This window comes from Octopus bimaculoides, chromosome Z (genome assembly GCF_046866305.1).
Source record: "Octopus bimaculoides isolate indiv1 chromosome Z, ASM4686630v1, whole genome shotgun sequence".
Lineage (NCBI taxonomy): Eukaryota > Metazoa > Mollusca > Cephalopoda > Octopoda > Octopodidae > Octopus > Octopus bimaculoides.
In genome coordinates, this window is record NC_142944.1 from 20,543,355 (window position 1) to 20,569,705 (window position 26,351).

A 26,351-nucleotide genomic window follows, 5' to 3' on the forward strand; every position below is an offset into this window, starting at 1 on the left:
CCAACTATTTGACCTCTTTGAAAGTCCAATTGATATGTCATTTTAATGAATTTTAATTACCTTTTTCTGATGATATCTGAAAAGAAACAGCAATTTTAGCAAAACATATTAAGCAGCACTAATAATAAATCAAAAAACATAAATACCTCACATCAGATGTAAGTCTTATATGATGAGGAAAGGTTAATTTATGTGCAGACCTTTCTGAAGTTCCAAGTGTTATGCATACAAAATTTTCTGCAGCTGTCATGGTTTTAGGTGTTGTCAGCAATGAAGGATATGTAATGCTTCCTTACTTCTTTCCACAAGGCCTTAGAGTTAACTCTGCTGCCTACATTAAGGTCCTGGAAACAATTGTTAAGCCCTGGATAGACAGTGTATGCAATGGCAGGCCATACATGTTTCAGTAAGACTCTGCACTATCACACGTGGCTCTAGTAACACAGGAATGGATGGCTGAAAATTTTCAAGATCACATAACCTCTAACATTTGGCCTCCTAATTCCCTAGATCTCAATTCATTGGACTATTACATGTGCAGCATTGTTGAGAGAGGTCAATGAACATGTCAATAACATCACAGATTCTTTGAAAGCTGCCATAGTCAGAGTAATGTCCAAAATGAACCAGGACCGCTTGATTTGAGCATATAAATGATTTAGATCTTATACAGAAGCAGTTGTTGAAGCTGAAGGTCGCTTTATTGAATAACATCATAGAAAAGGAGGTTTATCTTTATCCTCATTTTTTGATAAATAAAGTTATTATCTGTTATTTTTTTTATAAACATAAATCTGTCCTCAATATCTTATGCACTCTGTGTATATATATATGAAATACACTGCTTTATTTTAAGATTGTTAACATTAACAATACTCGCAAATAAAAATATGAAATATATATCATATTACTTGGCACATCTCTGAAACGGCCCCTAGATGAAACTTTTAAATCTTTGTAATATTTTCATGGTATTTTAGTACGTCTTTTTAATGTTTTACCGTATCAAATTTTTATTACACCAATGTATTGTAACTTTTAAATTTTAAATTCACAGTGTTTTATATATCATATTGATATTTATCCATTTATATGTATTTTTATATTTATATTATTTGGAATTTTATATTGATTTTATTAACGTAGAAGAATATGCATCTATATTGGATTTTGTGTGGTTATTAACTATGTTCCTCTAGTTTCCGCTTGGATTGCCTCCATTCGGATTATTAAATGGTATATATATATATATATATATATATATATATATATATATATAATATAAATTGGACATGGACGATTGTTGTATTCTTTCTTGTCTTGAGGTTCACAGCCAAACGGCTGGGTGGATTCGCATGAAAAATGGCACACGTGGAGATAGATGCATAGATTGGAATGCGGTTTTATTTTTTGGCATATACCATTTCGCTAGCAACAAGGGTAGTACAGGATGACAGTCAGCCAAAACTTTCACTATGCTGTCTCTCTTCTTTCACCTCTTTGTGGAGTTAATAATATTAATCTTTAGTTACAGTTTCTCATTCTAACTACATAATAGGCAGAATTGTCGGATTAAGACAGTAGGATGTTTTGAGGGAGATTTGGCTGCTATTTCTACCAGGTTTAGCTACCATGTAGGTCTGAACTTAATTTTCATTCACATATTTGCATTTCAAAAATTTAACATAATCTTTTTCATAAATCAACTATCGTAAACACATATACACGTGCACGCACACACACACACACACACACGTACGCACACATGTCCATTTCATATATCTTCTTTCAATTTCTGCTCTCTGCAAATAAAATTTTTAAGGATACCACTGCTTACCAAAATAGGGATTAATGTATAATTTCTTTCTATGTTCATAATTAAATCAATGTTTTAATGATTAGACAGAGGTCCAATAGAATAGCTCTCAGAAACAGACTACGTACAAATTCGTTCTTCACAACTCCTGAAGCTGTTTTCTGACAAGGGGGTGGGAGTCACGAAATTTTCATACAGCTGGAGGCTCCAATCAAAACAGGGGACCCAAAATGATAAGGTTGAGAAACGCTGTTATAGATTATGCCTAACCGAAAACAATCACAGTCACATCATCCAAACAGACTGGGTGAAACCGGGCTTAACTGCTAGTATATATAATATATATATATCCGAATTGATATCAATTTCTACCCTTATTAATAAATTTTTTTATATATATATATATATATATATATATATATATATACACATACATATTATAATAATATGTATACAATGCCATGATAACGTGTACAAAATGTTACAATAATATTTCTATATATAATTTAACAATGACATGCATAAAAAGTAACAATGATATATATATATATATATATATATATATATATATTCAATGATGACTTAGCTGGTTGAAATTTCAAAGTCACTGACTCTACCAAATGTATTGAATAATCTATCAATTTAATGTAAAATTGTTTTTTATTATATTATAAAAACAAACGTGTGTGTGTGTGTGCATGTGCGATTATCATCATTATCATCATCGTCATTTAACATGGAGCTACCCAAACTACAAATGCCTGTTGTGACATGGTGTCTATGGCTGGATACCCTTCCTAATGCCAACCACTTAAGAGAGTGTGCTGGGTGCTTTTTTATATGTCACCTTCATGGATGTGTTTACGCAGCACCAACATGGGTGCTTTAACATAACATTGGTACAGGTGCTTTTCATGTGGCACTGGCACCTGAAAGGACAAGCCTGTATGTGTAGAAGACAGCAGTTCTACTTAGCTCGACGTGTCTTACTAAATACAGCAAATTGCCACATCTCCCAGTCTCTTATCATTTCCTCAGTGAGATCCATTGTCTGAAGATCCTTTCTCACCACATCTTCCTAGGTCTACCCCTTCCACAGGTACCCTCCACAGTTAAAGCTCAGCATACATACATACTTCACCAGCTTTTCCCTGATATACTTATTATTCTCTCTACCTGGAACCATTTCACTTGGTATCCTTCATTCTTAATATTGTCTTCACCCGTATTTTATATTGATCATTCTTCTGACTCACCATATCATCTCTCCTTCTCCACCACTCTCACTATCTCCATGCACTACACCTTTTCTCCTGCAACACTATTGAACCACAGGTCATTTCTTTCTCTTTCTTTTTTCTCCTCATCTGTTCTCATCCTTTTCTTATCAACTTGTTTAATTATACTATTCCATTGTTCCTTCCCCTACCCATTCTGCACTGTCCTCAACTCATATTTATCATGCGCCACAGGTTGATTATTAGTATTATCGAGTGAAAGAGCAGCATACACCATCAAAGTGACAAGAGACATTGGGGTACAAATATACAAAGCCCAATATATCCATTGTGACAACCTGTCTAATAGAGGTACACCAAGCACATGCATTACAACCATATGTATGTGACATGATCTCATTTCATCAAAATAAACAATGCATGATCTTGCAGGAGGGGTCCAGTTAGAATTTTCTCCAGGTAGGGTAGCCCATTCTGCTCAAAAGGTCTCTAAATGAGGGCTGTTTAAGGATGATAAACAAAACATTCACATTTTCAAGGGTGAATTACTCATACCACCAAAGAATCTTTCTCAACACATGGCTATGATTCTCCTCCACTACTCCTACTTGTGATCAGAGATGCACATATTGTTAGTCACTAGGGGACATGTTCAACTAGCCCTTCTCCCACCAGTTCTTCTCATATGGGAGTCCAAACTTAATGGCATATAATCCAGTGCAAATACTGACCAAGTCTAACATGGCAATTGATATGTTCATTCAAGACAAACACAGAGCATTAAAAGATGAGGTGGTTAATTGTTGCTCTGGCTGTACCACAAAAGTGGTAGGCAAAAACAATGATAGTAATCTATATATATAAAAATGAGAATGTGTGTCTGTCTGTCTGTGTGTGTGTGTGAATCCCTAAAACTCGAGAACTATGCAACCAATTTCATTCAAATTTTACAGATGCCTTACTTAGGGTTCCAGTTGTGTTTTAGTCAAAAAAATTTTTTAACTTCTTCCAGAGTTCGAGCCCACGGCAACATAATATCTCCTACGTGTCGAAAGTGAAACAAAAACACTCATGTGAAATACTTTCACTTTAAAAATGAAACTATTCCACTAACTGAAACAATCACATTTCGATACTGTAATGACAGATACTTTCAGAGAGAGAGAAAGAGAAAGAGAAAGAAAGAGAGAGAGATGTATATGTATACGTATAGATGTATATGTACACGTTATTCCTCTAACTGAAACAATCACATTTCGAGACTGTAATGACAGATACTTTCAGAGAGAGAGAAAGAGAGAGAGAGAGAGATGTATATGTATATATATAGATGTATATGTATACGTATATGTATAGATATATATATATAGATATAGATCTATATGCATACATGTATATGTATACATATGTGTAGATGTATATATATATATATAGATGTACATGTAATATGTACACATATATACATATATATATATATACATGCATACAGATATCTATACATATATACACCCATCACACACATACACATGGACACAAACACACACATTAGTCATTTGTTTTCTTATCCAAAACTACGTCAAAAGTACTGAATGGATCTTTATGAAATTTGGAAATTACATTCTATGCATAACGGCCATAACTCCCATGAAAATTCATATATTTTTGATGTTGATGAAATTTTAACCCGAACATAACAGATGAGCATTATTTGTAATTCAACGGTACAACAGTGTAAGACTACCCTTTCAGATATACTTACATTGTGATTTCTGCAATGTGGTGCATAAATTGTCAAGTAAATGAGACGCATCTTTGCCTCCACTGATTCACTTGCAAAGTGTTGAGTAAAATTATTTCGTTGCAGACCTCCTTTGAGTCTTTTTATTATCACTGCGACACACATAGTCCCCAGTTGGTAACATTGATTTCAAGGCCTTCCCAGATGAGAGACTGGTTGTTCTAAGACATTTATCGATTGTAAATTTTGTCTGCAATTTGGAAATTATATTCTATGCATAACGGCCATAACTCCCATGAAAATTCATATATTTTTGATGTTGATGAAATTTTAACCCGGACATAACAGATGAGCACTGTCTGTAGCTGGTCTTCTCTTGGAAGAGCCCCGCTTCTCACATGGACAACTGTATGTTGGCTGCTCAAGAGTGGGCAGCAAAAAAAAAACCTATTGCATATGCTCCACAAGGGAAAACAAGGAATATTGTTTACAACGAGGTGTTATAATCACAACAGCAAGAAAGTATGTACATGATCACCTTCTTTTACGAAACTTCATTGACTTTCATATATTTATATTGATATACATATATATACGTGTGTTTGGGTGTGTGTGTGTGTGTATATATATATCTCTATATATAAAGATGAGAATGTGTGTCTGTCTGTCTGTGTGAATCCCTAAAACTCGAGAACTATACAACTCTCTTTTACAAACCCAGTGAAAATACATATATTTCATATGTCAAAGAAATTCAAGCAATACATATAACACCAAAGTTAAAAACATTCCCAACAATTCCACAATCCCAACCTCCAGAGCTATTGAAGAAACTGTTATCATCAACTGACCAAGATTCCTAACATTTGCAAAACAAAATTAGACAATACGACACTGTACTACAGATGACATCATTTGGAACCACAAGAGATTTAACTGAGGCAGCATTCATCCAAACTTTCAAGATCCAACCTCAGATTTATCATCGCATTGTCTCTCTACTACCTCTGTCAAATGAATCACCAAAATTGGCCTTTCATTATTTATAATCTGTACCTGTTTGTTTGGTTACGAAATTAAATACACAAAACGTGTTTCTGAATTACGTGTATTTACTTTATATACATATGAGTTGAAAACTTTCTTCTAGCATTCCACTTAATATCTATGTTCCATGCTGGCATGGATTGGAGAGTTATTAATGTAGAAATATGGTATCGTAGCTACTAACAGTTGAGGGTTGCGTAGTCTAGACGGCGTTTTTAGATTTCATTATACTCTTTAACCCAGGCAACGCTGGGTATTTCTGCTAGTTTAAAATAAAGTGGAAAGTAGGACATGGTTCCCTGCCTCCCAGGGATCTCATATGTTTGAATTACTATAAAAACCCCATCTTGGCAATAAGAACAATATACAAGTATACTGAAAGTACATTATTAATATCATTATTATTATTATGATTATTATTATTATTATTTCAGGTGGTGAGCTGACAGAATTGATAGCATATTAGGTGAAATGCTTAGTGGTATTTTGTCTGTCACTATGTTCTGAGTTCAAATTCTGCTGAGGTTGACTTTACCTTTCATCCTGGGGTCGATAAAATAACTACCAGTTGAGAGTTGGGATCGATGTAACTTACTTAGCCCTTCGCCTTGAGCCAAAATTTGAAACAATTAATTATTATTATTATTATTATTATTAGGCATAATCATTAGAACATTGAACAAAATGCCTTGCGATGTTTGTTCTGGTTCAAATTTTGAGTTCAAATCCTGTTGAAGTCAAAGTCACTTTTCATAATTCTGGGATTAATAAAGAGTACTAGTCAAATACTGGAGTTAATATAATCAACTGCTCCCTACCCTCAAATTGATAGCACTGTGCTTATGTTAAGAATCATTAATATTGCTGCAGTAGTGGATAGGTAGAATCATTTGAATGTTGGATAAATTCTAGAATTACTTAGTTCCCACTCACTATGTGGCAAGTTCAAATCCTGATGAGGTCAACTTAGTCATTTATTGTTCCAGAACTAATAATGTAAAGTACCAGTTAAAAACTGGGTGTAATTTAATTACCTGTCTGCTTCCTCTAAATTTCTGGCCTTGTAAATAATTGTCATCATCGTATGTTGTTATTAATATTACTTAGCATCTTTAAGTGGTGAGCTGGCAGAATTATTAACATGCTAAGATGCTTTTTGTCTGTCTCTACATTCTGAGTTCAAATTCTACCGAGGTTGACTTTGCCTTTCATCCTTTCGGGGTTGATAAACTAAGTATCAGTTAGGTACTGAATTGATTTAATTGACTTACCCTCTCCCTGAAAAATTGTTAGCCTTGAGCCCAAATTTTAAACCACCATCACCGTCATTATTATTATTATTATTATTATTATTGAGTGAGAGAGCAGTTCATGCCATCAAAGTGACAATGGGGTAAAATATACGAAACCCATTATACCCATCATGACTATCCGTCCGATAAGGGTACACCAAGCACATGCATCACAACCATATGTGCGTGACATGGTGATCTCGTATCAAGAGAAACAAAACATGACCTTACAAGTGGGGCCATGTTAGAATTTTCTTCAGATCGAGTAGCCCATCCCACTCAAAAGATCCCTGAATAAGGTTTGTTTAAGGATGTTGAGCAAAACACCCATGTTTCCAAAAGTGAATTATCCAAACCCCAAAGAATTCCTCTCAACACATGGCTATGATGCTTCCCCACTACTCCTGCTTGTGATCAGAGATGCACATATCATCAGCCACTAAGGGACATGCTCAACTGGTTAAAGTCAAACAACTGACAAGCAAATCTATACTATTGAGCAGAATATTTGCTGTAGCCCATCTTATATACCAAGACAAAACAATGTACATGATAACACTCCCATTATTATTATTATTATTATTATTATTATTATTATTATTAAGGGTGGTGAGATGGCAGAATTGTTAGCGTGCTGGATGAAATGCTTAGCAGTATTTCAGCCATTGCTATGTTCTGAGTTCAAATTCTGCCAAGGTCAACTTTGTTTTCCATCTCTTCAGGGTTGATAAAATAAGTACCAGTTGAACACTGGGGTCGATGTAATTAACTCATTCCCACCTCCCACAAGCTGCCCTTGTGGCAAAAATTTGAAATAATAATCTATATATATATAAAATCCTTTGTTTCTCTTTCTGTTCTCAATGTTTTCTCAAACGACTCAAATCCTTTGTCTCTCTGTCTGTTCCCAATGCATTCTCAAACGGCTCAACCAAATCAAATCAAATTTTACATGGTAATACTATGAGACCCTGTGAGTGTCAACGTGTAATTTTTTGGATTAAAACAACACAACATTGGCATAGGTTCCATATTACGTGTCAAAGCTCAAAGAATAAAAGTGAAACAATAACATGTATATTGTAATGTGATATAGTTTCACTTTTATACTTTTAATTTTAACCATGATGACGACGACGACGATGACTTTGTCTCATTTTGTATATTGTGTATCTGTCTGTGAATGTATGTAAGTGTATGAGTGTGTATATGTCTCACAGTGTGTGTGTGTCTTTCTGAGTTAGGTACATTATTTTTGGAAGCCTAGTACTTATTCTATCGGTCTCTTTTGCCAAACCACTAATTTACGGGGATGTAAACACACCAGCATCAGTTGTCAAGCGATGTTGGGGGGACAAACACAGACACACACATACATATATATGATGGGCTTCTTTCAGTTTCCGTCTACCAAATCCACTCACAAGGTTTTGGTTGGCCTGAGGTTATAATAGAAGACACTTGCCCAAGGTGTCACGCAGTAGGACTGAACCCAGAACCATGTGGTTGGTAAGCAAACTACTTATCACACAGCCACTCCTGCACTTATACACTGTATAAATTTTTCCTGCATTACACACAAAATCACATTTACAATATCGTTCGATCTCTGTGGCTTTCTCACTAGAAGGTGGGTAGTGTAAAAACTAACACTTCTTTCCTCTAAGGTTAGATTCGAAACCAAATCTAAGGATTCTTGCTCGTCTGAGCCACCACGAACCAACAGGCCCAAAAGGAATTTTCCTTGTCCTGTCAAAAAATGATAAATGGTTTCCCTTTGACCTCAGCCATGTCAGGCGAAGTTCAAATGGACAGGAGCTGACCTATTTAGATACAATCTCTCCTGTAGTATGTCTGTCTTTCTAGCAGCCACGGCTGTTATAAATACTTTGGTCAGCAAAGGGACAGGCAGAAAGGCTCATGAAGAAGAGACAACTCACAAGATAGCTGACTACTTTCTCAGATGAACGACGCACGCACAGACACAAAACATTCAGTTCTACCACATCACATCCACAGATGTATCCTGTTTTTATTCATTTCAACTCATAGCAGTTGACAACAAATGTCATGAAAACTTGTGTATACCAACAGCAAATAAATGATTTAAACAATAAATTAATGTCATTACGTCGACACATTCTGATACACCTTTAACCATTACATAGGCTCAAAACGCCAGACTTCTTATTTTCTTGAGCGCCAAACTAATACACCATTTGCACCTCACCTGTCTTGCACCATATAAACATATATATAACTAGCAGAGCTACCCGGTGTTACATGCAATTGAAGAGTTAGAATTTTCTGTTATATGTTCTGTAATGAAGTGGAATACCTATGATTCGAATTTCATCAAAATTGCAGATGAAGATTCTTTCCCTCTTTACACACCCTAAAAAAATTCTAATCATGACACATGTATCCCATACTACTGATCTTTATGCGCAGATTCCAAAATTCCAGTCTTATGGAACCAGTTCAAAGGATTTTGCTCCTGAAAAATGGAGGTCATGGAGCTCTAAAATGTGGGAGTTAAGGCTCCTATTGGTGATGGGTGTATTAATGTCAACCAGAGAAGTTTAATTGTTGGGAATCTTTTTAACTTGTGTGTAATATGTATTGTTTGAATTTCTTTGAAATAGGAAATATATGTATGTTCACTGGGTTTGTAAAAGAGAGCAAAGCTACAGGAAAGCAAAAGATGAATGATCACAATAAGCAGTCAGCTACCCTAACTTAGTTGTTACTACTCCCCAATGTAGGATTCCTCACCATACAGGTGACAGGCACAGACGTAAGATGCATTACGGATCTATAGCAATTGGAAGGGCGTGACCCAACTGAAACATTAACAACTGTGTGACGTGAGGGGTAAGAGGAAATGAAAATGTCACCTCTGGAGTTTGCAAATGACCACTATACTGATAAGTAACTGAACAGAATAAATTTACAATCTATAAGTGTCTTTCAATAATCAGTCACTCATCTTAGAAGGCCTTGAAATCAATGTTACCATCGGGGACTATGTGTGACCCAGTGATAATAAAAAGACTCAAAAGAGGTCTGGAACCAAATAACTTTACTCAACACTTTGCAACTGAATCAGTGGAGGCAAATATGCCTCTCCTTTACTGCCGTTGTTTGTCAGCAAAAACTATCGGCAGTATATGTTTCGTTTTTTACTGTTATTTATGACATCATTCGTGCGTTTGTACTGGTTTTAGCTTTAGGGGGTTAGGGTTTTAGAGTTAGGGTTAGGGCTTTAGGGTCAGGTTAGGGTTGGGATTTTAGGGTTAGAGTTACGAAAAATGTGAAAAATGAAGAAATTGGAGGGGGAGGGGAGCAAAAATGTCTTTCCGAAAATAGTAGCTGAAAAAAAACCCTAACCTAACCCTAAAACTTTAACCCTAACCTAACCCTAAAACTTTAACCCTAACTCTAAAACTCTAACCCTAATCCTAAAACCCTAAAACTAAAACCAGCACGAACGATGTCATAAATAACAGTGAAAAGGTAAATTTAAACCGCCAGAACGTCTTGTTGACAAACCACAGCAGTAATTGTTTTCACCTCAATAGACGTCATTGATTAGTTCAAATTATCGAAATACGACGACTTTAACACGAAATAACTTCGAAAATAAAGAATTTCCTTAAAAACGCCAAGAATAAATGATGTTTTAAATGACACATTCTACCAGTATACGAAATTTGAAAGTGTTTAGTTACAAAAAATTATTTTTCCTATGTGCCGGCCACAATGAAAAGATCGAAAGGCTCCAATGATTTATACCGCCAAATTCGAAATACATGGCAATCTTGAGCGAAAAAAAGAACAGATAAAGAAAAGATTCACAGAAATTAAGAGACAGCCTTTCAATCTTCAAGAAGACAGGATTCTCATTAATGAATACCAGCAATATATTATGAAATTAAAGCATCATTAGTGACATATACAAATGAGGATGTGAGGATTGCAAAATGAGATTTAAAAACTGAATTTTTGACTTTGATTCAAACACTTTTTACAAACTCTCTCAACTTCAACAACAACTATGCTGACCAATTTTAACTCCTAAAGATGATGCAACGGTACAAAATAATGATGCAGTACAAGTAAAGAGAAAACAAGAAATTAGAAGTTATTCATTTTGCCCTGATCATTCAATTTGCCTACTATTCAAACGTATTTCACCAAAGAGAAAGGAAAAAAATTAAATTGCAGTACATATAATCATAATTAAAATTGTATATATACCAGTAATCGCTTAACATCTGTAGTTCTTTTATATATTAATTGTCCTTTGGGGGAATTTTTAAGACTATTTGCCATCGTCTCCATCACGGTGCTTAAGTATTTTTGGAAAAATGCCTCTCGTTTCAAAAACCGATGGGATTTTGTTTTCGTTAATTCTACTTCCGCCAGAGTTATCTCCCATACGAACAACACGACAACCAGGAGGGAGAACCTGTGGTCATGTTATTGCTGCTGGAAACAGCAGCTGAATCTTCTTTGGGTTATACCTGATCGTCTTCGAAATCGATATGTCACAATGTAGTTCTATTGTTAAAAATAAATAAAGAAAGAAATGTGGAGTTTTGGCATAGTTGTCCTCGAAGTCTTATACCTCATGAGAAAATGAAAAAAAAAAAGTTGTTTTTCCTCCTTTTAGTATGCTTGTGTTTCATACAAGCATACTAAAAGAATTTCAACTTTTTTTGCCTCTCAATTCCGTTCTTTTTTCCCTCTCTCTTCTCCAACGACATTTGGGGTTTCGAGGGACAGCTATCCCAAAACTCGAAGGAAAGAGAAAGAGGTAATATTCATGGCTTTAATGTATGAATGTTCTTGATCAAAGATCTAGAATTAAAGGTCTGTTCGATCAGTTTATCTGAGCCAAAACAACAATCAATAATCTAGCCAAACAACAATCAATAATCTTACCAAAGAGCCTCTACGTGACCAATCGATCTACAAGAAATAGCTGTCAAATTCCCCCCAAACTTAAAACAACTGTTTTGAGAAGGAAGGACACATTTGGATGATGTAGTACTGGATACGTACTTTCAGAAAATAAGTTGAGATAGTCATGGATGGAATACTTTTATCATAGAACATCAAAATTGATCAAGCAACGGCTGGGGTTTTATCTGGTCGCTAATTCTGGTAGAAATAACTACCAAATCTCCTGCAAATCACACCTTAATCTCTCTCTCCCTCTCTCTCTCTACTGAGAGAGGGGAGAGAGAGAGATTAAGGTGTGATTTGCAGGAGAAAGAGAGGGAGAGAAAGAAAGAGAGAGAGGGGAGGGAGAGACAGAAAGAGACAGACAGACTGGCAGAGAGAAATAAATTGAACAGCCATATACCTAAAAGAAGACTGTTCCGCCACATCAGGCATATGTAGTGGATCTTGCATGCATGAAGTGGATTCGATCCACTATAGCCAAATTTAAATTAACACTGCAACAGAACTTTTCCCACGGTGAAACAATGGTTTTTCTGTTGCAGCAGTTTTTCATTTTCCAGATGACTTTAGCTAGGCCGAAATAATGTCTTCACCCCTTGACCCTTTCTAACCTCTCCTAGACCACCAAAAGCTAGAATAGAGATAACAAGATCACCAACTAAATCTATTGTTCTCAATGATATGTCTATCCTTCTAGATAGTTATAAAAGCAAGAAAACCCCAAGCAAAAAAAAACAAAAACAGTTAGTCACCAGTCGCTGACGACTCAACGAGTCCAGTCACATGGTGACGACTCAGTGAGAATGAAGTCTGGCTGACCAGCTAGAACTTTGGCCAGAGGGAGAAATGAAGTTTACTGTCAGCAACTGTGAGGCAACGTCCTACACCCTACAACTCTCACTAGCTCTAATTCTGTTCTCTTACATCATTCTATCTCTCTCTGTAATTACTACTAAACAATGAAGAGGACACAAACACAAACTTTACTTCGCATGCTTTTGGAGTTATCATAACCTGTCCGTCGAGACAAGGTATAGTAATGTAACGGTAAATAAATACTTTCTTAAAACTCCATCCTACAACATGGCGTTATAACAACAAATTATTATCGTTACAAACTGGCGATCTCGACGTTGCACCATAACAGGTATCGCTACACAAATTAAAAACTTTATCGTTACACATATTAACAACAACCTTTGTGGTATTGTATGATTTCTCCGGATAATTGCTTCAATACCTATTTCTTTTTTCGGCTTTCTGGCGTTAGTTTGTGGCATTAAAAATTACATTAAAAAAAAATTCTATAATACCCTCCTCCCCATCTGATTTCACTCAGGAATTCGTTTCACAAAGTTGGAAAATCACATTTTCATTTTTTAACTTGCTGGGTTTCAAGAAAAGAGCAGTGTCTGCGGCCTTCATAAGCCCTCCTAGGAGGTTATTTAGGTTCCTCTTGAACCTCCGGAATTCAAAACATACAGAAAATACAGTGCATAAGCAAAGAAGGAGTTACAGTGATAGGTGATATTCTGGGGAGGAAGGCAGTGATTAATGCAGAACCGGACTGCAGGGTTGGACACATCAAGGATGATAAGAGGAAATGATACGAGTGGGTTAGGAATTCTTGAACAGAGGAGATAGAATGAGTTTAGCAAGATCTTATGAAAAGAGGCCATTCGGAGTTCAGAGAAGAGATAGTGCGTCCGTGTGTTAGAAACTGATGTGTTTGTGAAGGACATTATACTCATTAGGTAGTCTTTTTTGGTCTGTGTGTCGTGTGTACAGTAGCAGTAGACATTGTCCCAGATGTGTGCGCTATATTCCATTGTGGTTTCACCTGAGCTTTGTAGAGTGTCCATAATTATTAAAGGCATCAAAATATTGAATGATTGAAGAAAATATCAAGGGAAACCTACTGCATGAAAATTTAATAAGTAAAGTGGATGTTAATATATTTGATACAGTAATTATAAAAATATTTATTATATAGGAAAGTTGGTTATACATCATTAGATGTATACCTGACTTTCCTATATAATATTAGAAATTAAACGGAACGCTGAACTCCAGACTATCAACTTAAACAACATTTATTCAGGTGGTAAATATATACATCTTTAGCTCTTGTTTGTTGTTACAGCTTCTGTGTGTGTGTGCATTGTTGTTGGGACGTTTGGTATGTAGGTGTAAGCGAGCTGTCGAGCGTAAGTTCGAAAGATGAAGAGAGACAGCTAAACACGTAAAGAGACTGTCTCCAGAGTTGGAATGTTGGAGACACTGCTTGACACGTCCATGCTCATGGCCGGCCGACCGAGAAAGAGATAGAATAGAAGCGGGAACGCTTGGTTGTTTAATTCCACGCATGCGCACGACGTTACTACAGGGCTCCCTTGCCAGTGCGAAAACGCACGATAATATGAAATCTGTTAGAACGCCTGAGGCAGGATGGCCACTGAAAACCACCCACAAGATGTAGCACAAAACACACACAAAGAAAAATGAAAGAAATGAAATATACACTCGTGTGATACATGCATGCAATGTACAAATGAAATGACAATGACAAAACAACCGTGATGACAACTGTCCAGGAAACTGGAATCACGCGATGTAAAAGTCTGATTGTTTGTTTTCCCTGAAAGGAAAGTAAATATATGAGTGCACAAGTGTGTGTGTGAGTGAAAACACAGAACAAGTGAAAGTGTCTGTATAGAAAAAATCCAGTTCGTACAGGAGTCCCACAAGGAGATAGAATGTCCTGTTGAAACTTGGCGACGTCGGGGGGAATGCTTGTAGTTGGTAGTAGTAATTGTTGTCGTCGCGGTGGTAATCTTGGTTGAACGAAGCTGGTGGCGAAAAGGCTGCTTGGTGATGAGTGTTTGAAGAGGTGCGCTTTTTACAGACGGTCGACAGACAAATCTCTGTACGGCCATTAGCGAAAACCTCGAAGAAAATTTTCTTAACCCAAGATGAAAAAACGACCGTGCGAACTCAAAAAGGAGAAATGGTGACGAATGGAAAAACAGAGGCCTCCTTTTATTTAAACGTGTCACACAGTCGAACACCAAAATATATATCAAAGATGATATACAAGTAATTATGTTATACTACGGTAACATAGATTTCGTAAATACCAGTAATGACACGATAGAAAAGACAACCGTATGAAATGAATAACAAGAGATATTTTGTGTGCATAAAAGATGTATGTGTATGTGAGAGTGTGAATGCGACATATAAGAACATAATAAAAAACAGGCCGTCTATATGTATGTGAGATATCACAGCAGATAGAAAGTCAGTACACGTGAGAGTTTTATACCAAGTTTTTTTTTAGTACACAATTGGAAAGTCGCAGGCTGTAATTCTTGTCTGTTTATCGTGAGTGGAAAAATCCACTCTAACAGAGGCGAGATAAAAACCGCGCTTGTTGATGTTGGTAATACGTAGTAAGTCGTGTTGACTATGGTTGGAGTTGTTGGTGGCGTAGTAATCGTAGAATCGTGTTGGTCATGACGATGATGCTGGTTAGTAGTTCAGTCTCCATGGCCGCATTTCTTTAGTCGGGTTCACCAGTTATAAGTTGGTAGTCCAGAGTCCATGCTGCGTTTGTTTCTTCGTCGGGGTCACCACTTTATAGAAAGTGGGTTATTGCAGCTCAGCGGGCTGCGTGTTCGAATCACATCGGGGGTCACCAGTATAGGAAAGTTGGTTATACATCATTAGATGTATACCTGACTTTCCTATATAATATTAGAAATTAAACGGAACGCTGAACTCCAGACTATCAACTTAAACAACATTTATTCAGGTGGTAAATATATACATCTTTAGCTCTTGCTTGTTGTTACAGCTTCTGTGTGTGTGAGCATAGTTGTTGGGACGTTTGGTATGTAGGTGTAAGCGAGCTGTCGAGCGTAAGTTCGAAAGATGAAGAGAGACAGCTAAACACGTAAAGAGACTGTCTCCAGGTTGGAATGTTGGAGACACTGCTTGACACGTCCATGCTCATGGCCGGCCGACCGAGAAAGAGATAGAATAGAAGCGGGAACGCTTGGTTGTTTAATTCCACGCATGCGTGAGACTACGCATGCACACGGCGTTACTACAATTACGTTCTTAGTGATGAGAACCTGATGTTAATGATGTTCACAAGACACCTGTTAGTGAATGTCTGGAGTTTGTGGGTGTTAGTCTTGGTCACTCGCTATGTTTCTGAGCCATAAAGTAGAACTTACTTAACATTTGTGTTGAAGATCCGGATCTTCTCCAGACATTCACTAGCATATGTCCCAGAAACATCCTTAACATCAGGTGACCAGAGGACGTCTCAGATGAACAAATGTGGGACAGGACAAGACAGCCCCAATCGAGACAGATACCAAGAAACGAAAATGGGGATGGATATGCCACACACTACGAAAGCCCGCACCAAATGCCACCAAGCTGGCTCGGAACCCACAGGGAAAGCGATAAGTGAACCGACCAAAACAGTCTTGGCGCAGCAGTGTCGACGCAGAGGTGAGGGCAGCCGGAATGACATGGGCGGAGCTGAAGAGGATCTCTCCAGAACCGCGTCCGCTGGAAGAATATTGCGGCCCTATGTTCCCCAAGGAATCAAGAAGAAGAAGAAGAAGAAGAAGAAGAAGAAGAAGAAGAAGAAGAAGAAGAAGAAGAAGAAGAAGTGAACGAAACGGTTGTGCATTGCTGTGCGAGTGACAAACTTTGAAATTGAGTGTTTTCTTTCTTCGGGATTGTCACTTAATTTCGATAATGATTTGTTCGCATCTCTAAAATTTTAATCACTTAACATGTCGTGTACGGTATTTTGTTAACCAGTGAGGTCTTCTGCTCACAGAATACCCGCTGAAGCAAGAAGATAAGCGCATGGATGGAAGAAGCAAAGGTTACTTTTGGAAAAATGCCTCTCAGATTCTGGTCTCAGAATGCATCTCAGATCATGGGATTCTGCCTTTGCTTTAATTGGTTGTTAGACATGAACATGGAACCAACAATGTGATGAGAACTAGACCAGCTTTACCTAAGAAATTTCAAAATTTGTAGCATCTTGAGGAAAGACAGAGTACTTAACACAAATGTACAAAAGTAAGGCAACATTGAAAGGTTTGAAGCCCTTTCCATCATAGATCAGTTCTGTTGGATAGGACGTTGCTGTTCTATTGGAAGACAACCTTATACCAAAAATTTTCTTTTACAGTAAATTTGCTCACGCAGATCACACGGAAAGTAGCACTAATACAAAGTAAACTAAAATGTAAGCTAAAGTAATCTCCCTCTAAATTGTAGATCACATGCCAAAGTGGCACCTTCCTGGGTTTTTTAAGAAATGATGTGAATTTAGTGCTGGTTTCTTGTAAAAATGCAACTACCTTCGCCTCGACACTGATCACATTATAAAAATTGTGACACTGATCACATTGTGACACTGATCACATTATAGAAATTGAAAAGTAAACTAAAAAGTAACCTAAAGTAACCTAAAGTAATCTCCCTTGTAGATCACACACCAAAGTAGCCCCATATTTATTCATTGACTACTAGCTTTAACATTCCTAGATCAGAATTGGATCCCTAGACTCGTAAGGCATCCGGGCAACTGCTCAGTGTGCTCATGCTTTAAGACGGCACTGTTTCTAATGCATTCGACTGCATAAACATGTTAGCAATTCAAGACAGTCTAAGTTTATACACTGTTGGCATAGATAATTTTCACTGGGATTTGCCACAGAGAAATATTCTCGCTTTAGAAAATGGTGTAAAAACATAAAAGTCATTTGATACTGATGAGAGAAGTAGCTTGAAATGTATATGTTAGTCCCCAATGAGTAATGCCTAAAGAGAGAACCTTCCTCTAACACAAACCGGGTGAAAACGGGCTTTTTATAGGTCAAATATGAGCCAAACATATTTGAGCTGATCAAAATAATTGCAAATTGATTGCAGCCGTAAAAACATATGCACAAATGGAACTCGTTTTGGTAGCATAATAATCAATGATACAAAAGTTGTGATAAAAGGAAACCGCTAAGTTAGGAGTGCTTGAGTGATGTAGGACAGTAACTAGCTTCCAGGGTCAGCAACCACTACTGTAGCAGTAGAAAAGTCAGAGAGAAGAGACAGCAAACCTGTGAGATAATGGTTAGAATGTTGATGAATGACTTTATTCCAATAAGTCCGATGCACTCTCATTGGGTGTGGATAAGAAATATACACTAGCAGCTTTGTTCCAGTTTTGTGAGCAGTATCCTGTTGTGGTCCTAACTACACCTTGTAGATGGTCATGTTGTTTTTAGAGGATGTGAAGTATTTTCTGATTCTAAAGGGATAGGCCAATTTTTGTGATGTGGTCTTGGTTATGTAGATGTTTACTCAGCAGGAAAAACCATGCATTAAGACGAGACTTCATATTTGTTGTGACGCGTTCGTATTTAGAGTGGGGTGAGGTGAGATATATATACAGTAATTGGGTCTTTGAACTGGTAAAGGAGACAAGATAAGTATTTGAGGTCCCTAATCATGAAGTTAGTGACTGATTTAGTGTGTGGGCCAACATACTAGTATGCTTTTTTTTTTACACTGGGTGCATAGCTAAAGGAAACCCACAGGGTGCGCCTATTAAATATTTTACTGAATCTACTTATACGAGGGAAGTGTTTGTGTACTGACTAAGGAAAATCTTACCTACACGGGTTTTAACATTTAAAGAGAAGGATGGTGTTAACTGCAACATTTTCCGGTGGCGTTTTCTCTTGGAGGGGTTAAGGTCTGGTGTATAACTAATCCTTTTCTTAAAATCGCTGGCAGCCAAAACCTCATTATTTATGGGACGGATTTTGCTTAAAGATAGGTTGGAGATTCTTCAGCTGACGTCCTTTACCAGTTCTTGGCTGAATGACAGGAACCAGTGTTAATATAGGATAGCATCTCGTTTGGTTTCCTAAAGTGTCTATATTACTGGACACCAAGTTCAAGGTCACATCAAGGAAATCTACTGTATATTGAGGAATGGGAAAGGGTCCATTGGGTGGATGTCCTCCGCATTAGGGCGTGTGTGTTTCTGTGACAAACTCTTTGCCGAATTTTCAAGTATGACTAGAAAACAGTGGAGTTCAAATATAATTTGTTTGCAGCCCAATGATTGAAACAAGTAAAAGATAAATGATAGATCCTGAAGTAAAATGTATAGCATTGAGTAAAAAGAAAAAAAAAGATATTAATGCTGAATTTTTGCTATTTAAGGAAGAAACATTATAAAAGAAACATTCGAGTATGTAGTGCACGTTTGAGCACTCTTTTTCAGTCAAGGATCCCTTCGCAAATACAGGATTACTTTAGACTAATAACAGGCAAGGATTTCTTTATCTTTTCAATTTCTAATGCCACCCAGGAAAATAGTTCATTAGTAGTTTCTGATAAGAGTTATGTCCCCTTGAAATTTATTCTAATTTTTATTAATTTTATTTATAAAGTTTCTTCCTTTTCTGTTCAGGTTCAGGTTCAGCGGATTATGATCAAAGTCACTACTAGCGACAATCTCGTCGTTTTTCTAGACAGTATCTCTACTACATTATCTAACGTGTCCTGCGTTTTCTTTTTTTTTTTAAAGATGTTAGCTGTAATATAAAGGAGGTGTAGCTCCTGTTTCTCGTAAGGTCGAGCGACGATGAAGTTCCCTATCTCGTTTTGACAACTCGTTGTTTATCTTGAAATTTTTTTCCAATTCCCAAATGCGTTTACTGTTATTTATGAAAACGCAATTTTAACAATCGGGTTTGATCCGTCGTTGTGGCAGGCTTCTCGACTCCACAGGCTTCCATGGCCTTTCTTGCCGCTTGAATGCTGGTTGCTTCGCGCGTCATACGGAGTTGAACCTGATAGTCAAGAGAAGTTTGGCCCCGGGAAAACATCCCCTCCATCTTGAAACCATCTGGATTGTCCCGATGTGATAAGAAGAGACCTGACGGCCTCACCCTGTGCCCCTGGTCGCAAGGCAAGATGCCTTGTCTGGGATGTCACAGTTAGCGACTCCTTTGCTTCTTCTCACATCCTGGATGCTGCGTTCAGAGCGAAATCCACAGCTTCTGTGGCCGAGCGGAACAAAATCCTGAAATACTGTGATCTGTTGGCCAACTACATTCTCCATCCTGTGGTGTCCGAGACGTTTGGTGGGGTCGGACCACTAACTGCGAGATACCTGACTTCACTGGCAACTCGCCTTGCAGAGGTAACTGGTGAGGCTCGTGGGGGCGCTTGGCTGTTCCAGTTCATCAGCCTCACCATCACTCGCAGCAACGCTGCAAGCATGCTAACGTATCTCAATAGCCATTGGAGAGGTCTCCCAGCGCCCCTAACTTTTCAACTCAAGGTGGTGAATTGTCTTTTGGTTTTTTTCCCCTTCTTTTTTTTCTATCTTTTCTTCTTTTTTCTTCTCTTTTTTCTTTTTAATTTTTTTCCGTTGTGTTCTCTGTTTTGTCCAATTTTCCAGTTTGATTTTGTAAAACGGTAAACACGGCAAGTAATTATTATAAATTCAATTGTTTTCATTTCGCAAGTCTTCCCAGAGAGAAGACTTATGATCAAAGCATTCCAGTCGTGACCATATAATAATTTTGCTTATCACAGAACACTCAAGATCACATCCAATGGGTTCTTTTCTTGGATTGGGCCGTTATTTCTAATAACCACATAGAAGTGCTTTCGTTGGGCTAGGCTTTTATATTATTCTGATTATATTAAGAGCCTAACCTGGAGTTATTAATAACTGGGTGAGCTTAGTAATATTAAAAAAGAGTTAAGGATAAAGATGTAGTAACGCCGTGCGCATGCGTAGTCTCACGCATGCGTGGAATTAAACAACCAAGCGTTCCCGCTTCTATTCTATCTCTTTCTCGGTCGGCCGGCCATGAGCATGGACGTGTCAAGCAGTGTCTCCAACATTCCAACTCTGGAGACAGTCTCTTTCTTGCTGGCCAGCAATAGAGCATGGACGTGTTTAGTTGTCACTCTCCATCTTTCGGTCTTACGCTCGACAGCTCGCTTACATCTACATAACAACGTCCCAACAACTATGCACACACACACAGAAACTGTAACAACAAACAAGAGCTAAAGATGTATATATTTACCACCTGAATAAATGTTGTTTAAGTTGATAGTCTGGAGTTCAGCGTTCCGTTATATTCATAATTTTATATATTAAAGTCAGGTATACATCTAATGATGTATAACCAACTTTCCTATAAAGTCCACTCTTAAACATATCCTTGTTCATGTCCGAATGTCTTTGGATTATAGGCACAGGCATGGCAGTGTGGTAAAAAATTTGCTTCCTAGTCACATGGTTCTGAGTTCAGTCTCACTGTGTGGCACCTTGGGCAAATATCTTCTGCAATAGTCACGGGCTAACTAAAGCCTTGTGAGTGGATTTGGAAGACGGAAACTGAAAGAAGCCCTGGTTATGTGTTAATAAGCTTGCTTCCCAACCACTTGGTTCCAGGTTTAGTCCCAGTGCGTGATACCTGGACAAATGTTTTCTACTATAGTCTCAGGCCGACCAAGGTCTGAATGGGTTTGATTGATAGAAACTGAAAGAAGCCCGTTCGCAGCTTTCGCGCGGAAAGTAATATATATATATATATATATATTTATATATAATTTGTGTGCACGTGTGTTTCTCCCTCATCCCACCGCTTGGTATGTTTGTCGCTGTAACTTAGCGGCTCGGCATAAGAAGTCGATAGAATAAGTGCCAGGCTTAAAAAAAAGAAATCTGTCTTGGGGTTGATTTGTTCCACTAAAACTCTTCAGAGCAGTGGCCCAGTATAGCCGCAGTCCAATAACTGAAAAAAGTAAAAGATAAAAAAAAAATACTGCTAATTTGTTAACATTGCCACGCTAACTTGACGCTGACCGAACGCTCTCTCGCTCCTAATATTTATCTTTGCCGATCTGAGTAGACTGGAGCAATGTGACATAAAGTGAAACGAAGTGCTCCAAGTGAAAGAGAGTGTTGTCTAAGGAAGAGAGAGAAATATAATGTTGTCTAGGGGAGAGAGAGATAAATAGAGAGAGGGAAGGGGAGAGAGAGAGAGAGAGAGAGAGAGAGAGAATGGAATGCGAGTGTCGTCTGCTATTTTGTAACTCATAAGCTAGCAGCAGTTCAAATTTGTAACTCTTAAACTAGCAGCAGTTAACAGTTGAATGCCTGGCAGCTGACACGAACATGTGACAATTGCTACTTTCAATCCTTTCTCCCAGCTGATCTGCACTTAAACTTGATCTATTCTCTTCCGTCTTAATTCTCGCTGAGCTACCTAGTTTATGTTACATTTGACTGAAAGGCAATCAACAACCTTCGTCAGCGTTATTTTGCTGACGTCAGTCAATGAATCTTATGCGTGTTTGTTGAATGTCATTAGTTTGTTTCCCGACGAGGTCATCAGCTCGATTTTTTCTTGTTTGTGTGTATTTTTTATATATCAAAAATTTATTGGAAATAACGAACCCTGGTTTCAAACTTTAGATAGAGATCTGCTACAGTTGTTTCAAATGACATTTGATTTTACGAGACTGACAAGAGGGAAAGCTACAATTTATTACTGAACTAGCTTATAAGCCGCACTCCGTTGCGAACTTTTGAGCTAGCTCCTGCAGAGGATTAACTGGAATTGCGGTCCAGAATCTAAATACAGCAATAATAATAAGCATTTATTGGTACCTGCCAATATGGTATTACTTTAAATTTAGTCTAAATGAAAAGCTTTTTAAATTAACAAACTTTTGGAGTTCTTTTAAAATTTGAATTTGCAACTGTTAGCATATAACAAATCCTCATCCAAACCTGATGCCAATGTTGGATGTTCAAGAACCAAGTGAAGGGCAAATTTTCAATCCTGGGATCATCCTGATTCCAAAAAGGTATAATATGTCTATGTAGAGCAAATGTAGACTGAGATGCAGGCGTCCCAGTCAGTCAGTCAGACAGACAGACAGACAGAATTTTGCATTTATTATAATAAATTTATGGTTTTAATTTCAACTGATTAGTTTCAACCCTACACGAAAAGAATTAGAATAAGTGACATTGACTGGGAATACATTAAACCGACTACACTGATCATACACCTCATCAAAAACACATTAATATTTGATTTTAGAATAAGGCGGCGAGCTGGCAGAATCGTTAGCACGCCGAGTAAAATGCTTAGCGGCATTTCGTTCGTCTTTACGTTCTGAATTCAATAAAAATGAGTAGCAGTTGAGTACTGGCGTCAATGTAATCGACGTCAATGTAATTAATTTCGCTCGAAATTGCTGGCCTTGTGCCAAAACTTGAAATTTTACAGTTTGATTGTAAAATAACTTTCCTGAAAAGCTGAATAAATAGTGCATACTATATTCTTTTACTTGTTTCAGTCATTTGACTGCGGCCATGCTGGAGCACCGCCTTTAGTGGAAAAACTTGAACCCGGGACTTATTCTTTGTAACCCTAATACTTATTCTATCGGTTTCTATTGCCGAACTGCTATGTGTCGGGGATGTAAACACACCAACGTCGATTGTCAAACGACAGTGGTGGTGGAGGGAACAAACACAGACACATAAATACATACATACATACATAAACACACACATACATACATACATACATATATATATATATATATATATATATATATATATATATATATATATATATATATATATAGAGAGAGAGAGAGAGAGAGAGAGAGAGAGAGCTGATAGAGTGTGAGAGAAACATTATCTCAAATAAATATTTGTCCAGATTGCATAAAGGACTCCTTCCAACCTTCTCCAGTGGTGAAATGATTAAAAAAACTCTTTATTTATGGAAGATGGGGATCTTTGTCACACGGCTAAAATTACCCAAGATTTGTTGGATGAGAATGACATTAAAAAGCTTCTATGGCCAAAACCAGTCACTAGATATGAACCCTATGGAACATTTCTAGGATATATTGGACAGGACACTTCATAAAAAGTACAAGAACGCATCTTCAAAGCCAGATCTTTTGAGATTACTGCATGAAACTTGGCAAGAAATTCTGCAAGGGAATATTCGTCATCTGATCAGTAACATGCCTAATAGGGTCCTTGTATTGAAAAATGCAAAGGGCATGCCTACTAAATATTAAATATTCACATTATAACAGTCAATAAATAATTTTAATGTATAATTTCAGATTTAAATGAATTTTAATGATTATAAGTGTGTCTACTTCTGTCATGTCTGTGTATATATATACGACGGACTTCATTTATTTTCCATCTGCCAAGTCCACTTACAAGGCTTTGCTCGGTCCGATGCTATAGGGCTATAGTAGGAGACACTTGCCCGGAATTTATCCACAAAAATGGATAAATTTTTATGAAATTTCTTACAAATACCTTTCAGATTGTATAGATTATGATTATATCGGAATTTATAATGAAAAGAGAAAACGTACTGACACACTTATATATCTACAAAGTAAAACTTGAAATTTCGAAAGAAAGTGTACGTACAAATCTACTTTTTTTTTTCATATTAACTTCCGATATAATTGTAATCTACACATTCTGATAGTTATTTGTAAAAAGTTTCGCAAAAATAAATAAATAAGTAAGTAAATAAAATAAACTATAGGCGCAGGAGTGGCTGTTAGGTAAGTAGCTTACTTACCAACCACATGGTCCCGGGTTCAGTCCCACTGCGTGGCATCTTAGGCAAGTGTCTTCTACTATAGCCTCGAGCCAACAAAAGCCTTGTGAGTGGATTTGGTAGACGGAAACTGAAAGAAGCCAGTCGTATATATGTATATATATATATATATGTATGTGTGTGTGTGTGTCCCTCCAACATCGCTTGACAACCGATACTGGTGTGTTTACGTCCCCGTAACCTAGAGGTTCGGCAAAAAGAGACCGATAGAATAAGTACTAGGCTTACAAAGAATAGGTCCTGGGGTCGATTTACTCGACTAAAGGCGGTGCTCCAGCATGGCCACAGTCAAATGACTGAAACAAGTAAAAGAGTAAAAAGAGAGTATCCATTTTTCTAAAAGCCTATTTGTGTGAATTTTCTGAAACGCTTCTCCCTACTATCGGAAAACCTTTTACGCCACATATTCCTTTTCTACTTTAGGCACAAGGCCCAAAATTTTTGGGGAGTGGGGGCCAGTCGATTAGATCGACCCCACGACTCCAAAAGGCAAAGTCGACCTCGGCAGAATTTGAACTTAGAACATAAAGACAGACGAAATACCGCTAAGCATTTTGCCCGGCGTGTTAACGTTTCTTATCTCTTTATTGCCCACAAAGGGCCAAACATAGAGGGGACAAACAAGGACAGACAGAAGGACTAAGTCGATTACATCGACCCCAGTACGTAACTGATACTTAATTTATCGACCCTGAAAGGATGAATGGCAAAGTCGACGTCGGTGTGTTAACGTTTCTGCCAGCTCGCTGCCTTTTACACAACATATTTCGATATAATCGTAATCTGTACTATTTTCAGCGTATTTAAAAAGATTATTCATTTTTCCTGAAAAGTTATGAAGAAACTAAGTCGATAGGGTAGGCACACTTGTGTAGGTATGTAAATTTAACAACGAATTATGTGTATTGACGAGAAATGGAGCTGCACACTGAGTGACAGAAGTACACAGACGCACGCACACACACACACACACACACATACGCGCGCGTGCGCATCTGATGTTAGTTGTTTAGCCCCAGGACGGCTCTGATATAGTAGACTTGTCATTGAAGGAATTCTGCAGATGAGCATTCTTCGTTGCTTTTTTTTTTCAACTATTTTTTCCGGAAGTACATTACCTAAAGTTTTAAAAAAAGACGGGGTGGTCATAAATGGAACGCTTTTAAAAAAAGTGAATGGTCGCGTTTGGAACACCTTGAAAAAAAGAAAACGGGATGGTGACGATCGGAACACTTTTGAAAGGCGGGATGGTTACGTTCGGAATGCTTTTGTAGTGCGGATTGGTCACGGTTGGAACACCTTTAGAAAGTTGCACGTTTTCGCGCATCCGCACACACAGGTGTGCGCCTGCGCGCGTAAATCCACGCATGCGTAAAAGAATCAGACCTTTTATTTCCAATTTTAAAACTCTTCCTAATTCAAAAGCCTGTACTACAGGATACCTCGGAACGACTCTGTAAAAGCAGCAGTTTGTATGAATTTACGGGGGAGGCGACCTTCGCC

General features: G+C 37.5%; 2 protein-coding genes across 14 annotated transcripts in view; one reads left to right on the top strand and one right to left on the bottom strand.

Moving 5' to 3' along the window:
* Positions 1 to 11,577, bottom strand: part of LOC106867813 (mRNA export factor GLE1) — a 92,097-nt gene extending 80,520 nt beyond the window's left edge. Inside the window, exon 1 of one of the 2 annotated variants that reach the window (XM_089364931.1) lies at positions 11,392 to 11,577. In XM_089364931.1, coding sequence (XP_089221057.1) covers positions 11,392 to 11,475 — 84 coding nt within the window. In that variant the 5' untranslated portion in view covers positions 11,476 to 11,577. The remainder of the gene's footprint in view (positions 1 to 11,391) is intronic. The other variant, XM_089364932.1, reaches the window with a different exon arrangement.
* Positions 11,578 to 26,213: 14,636 nt separating this feature from the next.
* Positions 26,214 to 26,351, top strand: part of LOC106867811 (synergin gamma) — a 70,462-nt gene continuing 70,324 nt past the window's right edge. For all 12 annotated transcript variants that reach the window (XM_089364947.1, XM_089364934.1, XM_089364945.1 and 9 more), the window contains exon 1: positions 26,214 to 26,351. This exon is cut by the window's right edge. The gene's annotated coding sequence lies outside the window, so the exon portion shown is untranslated.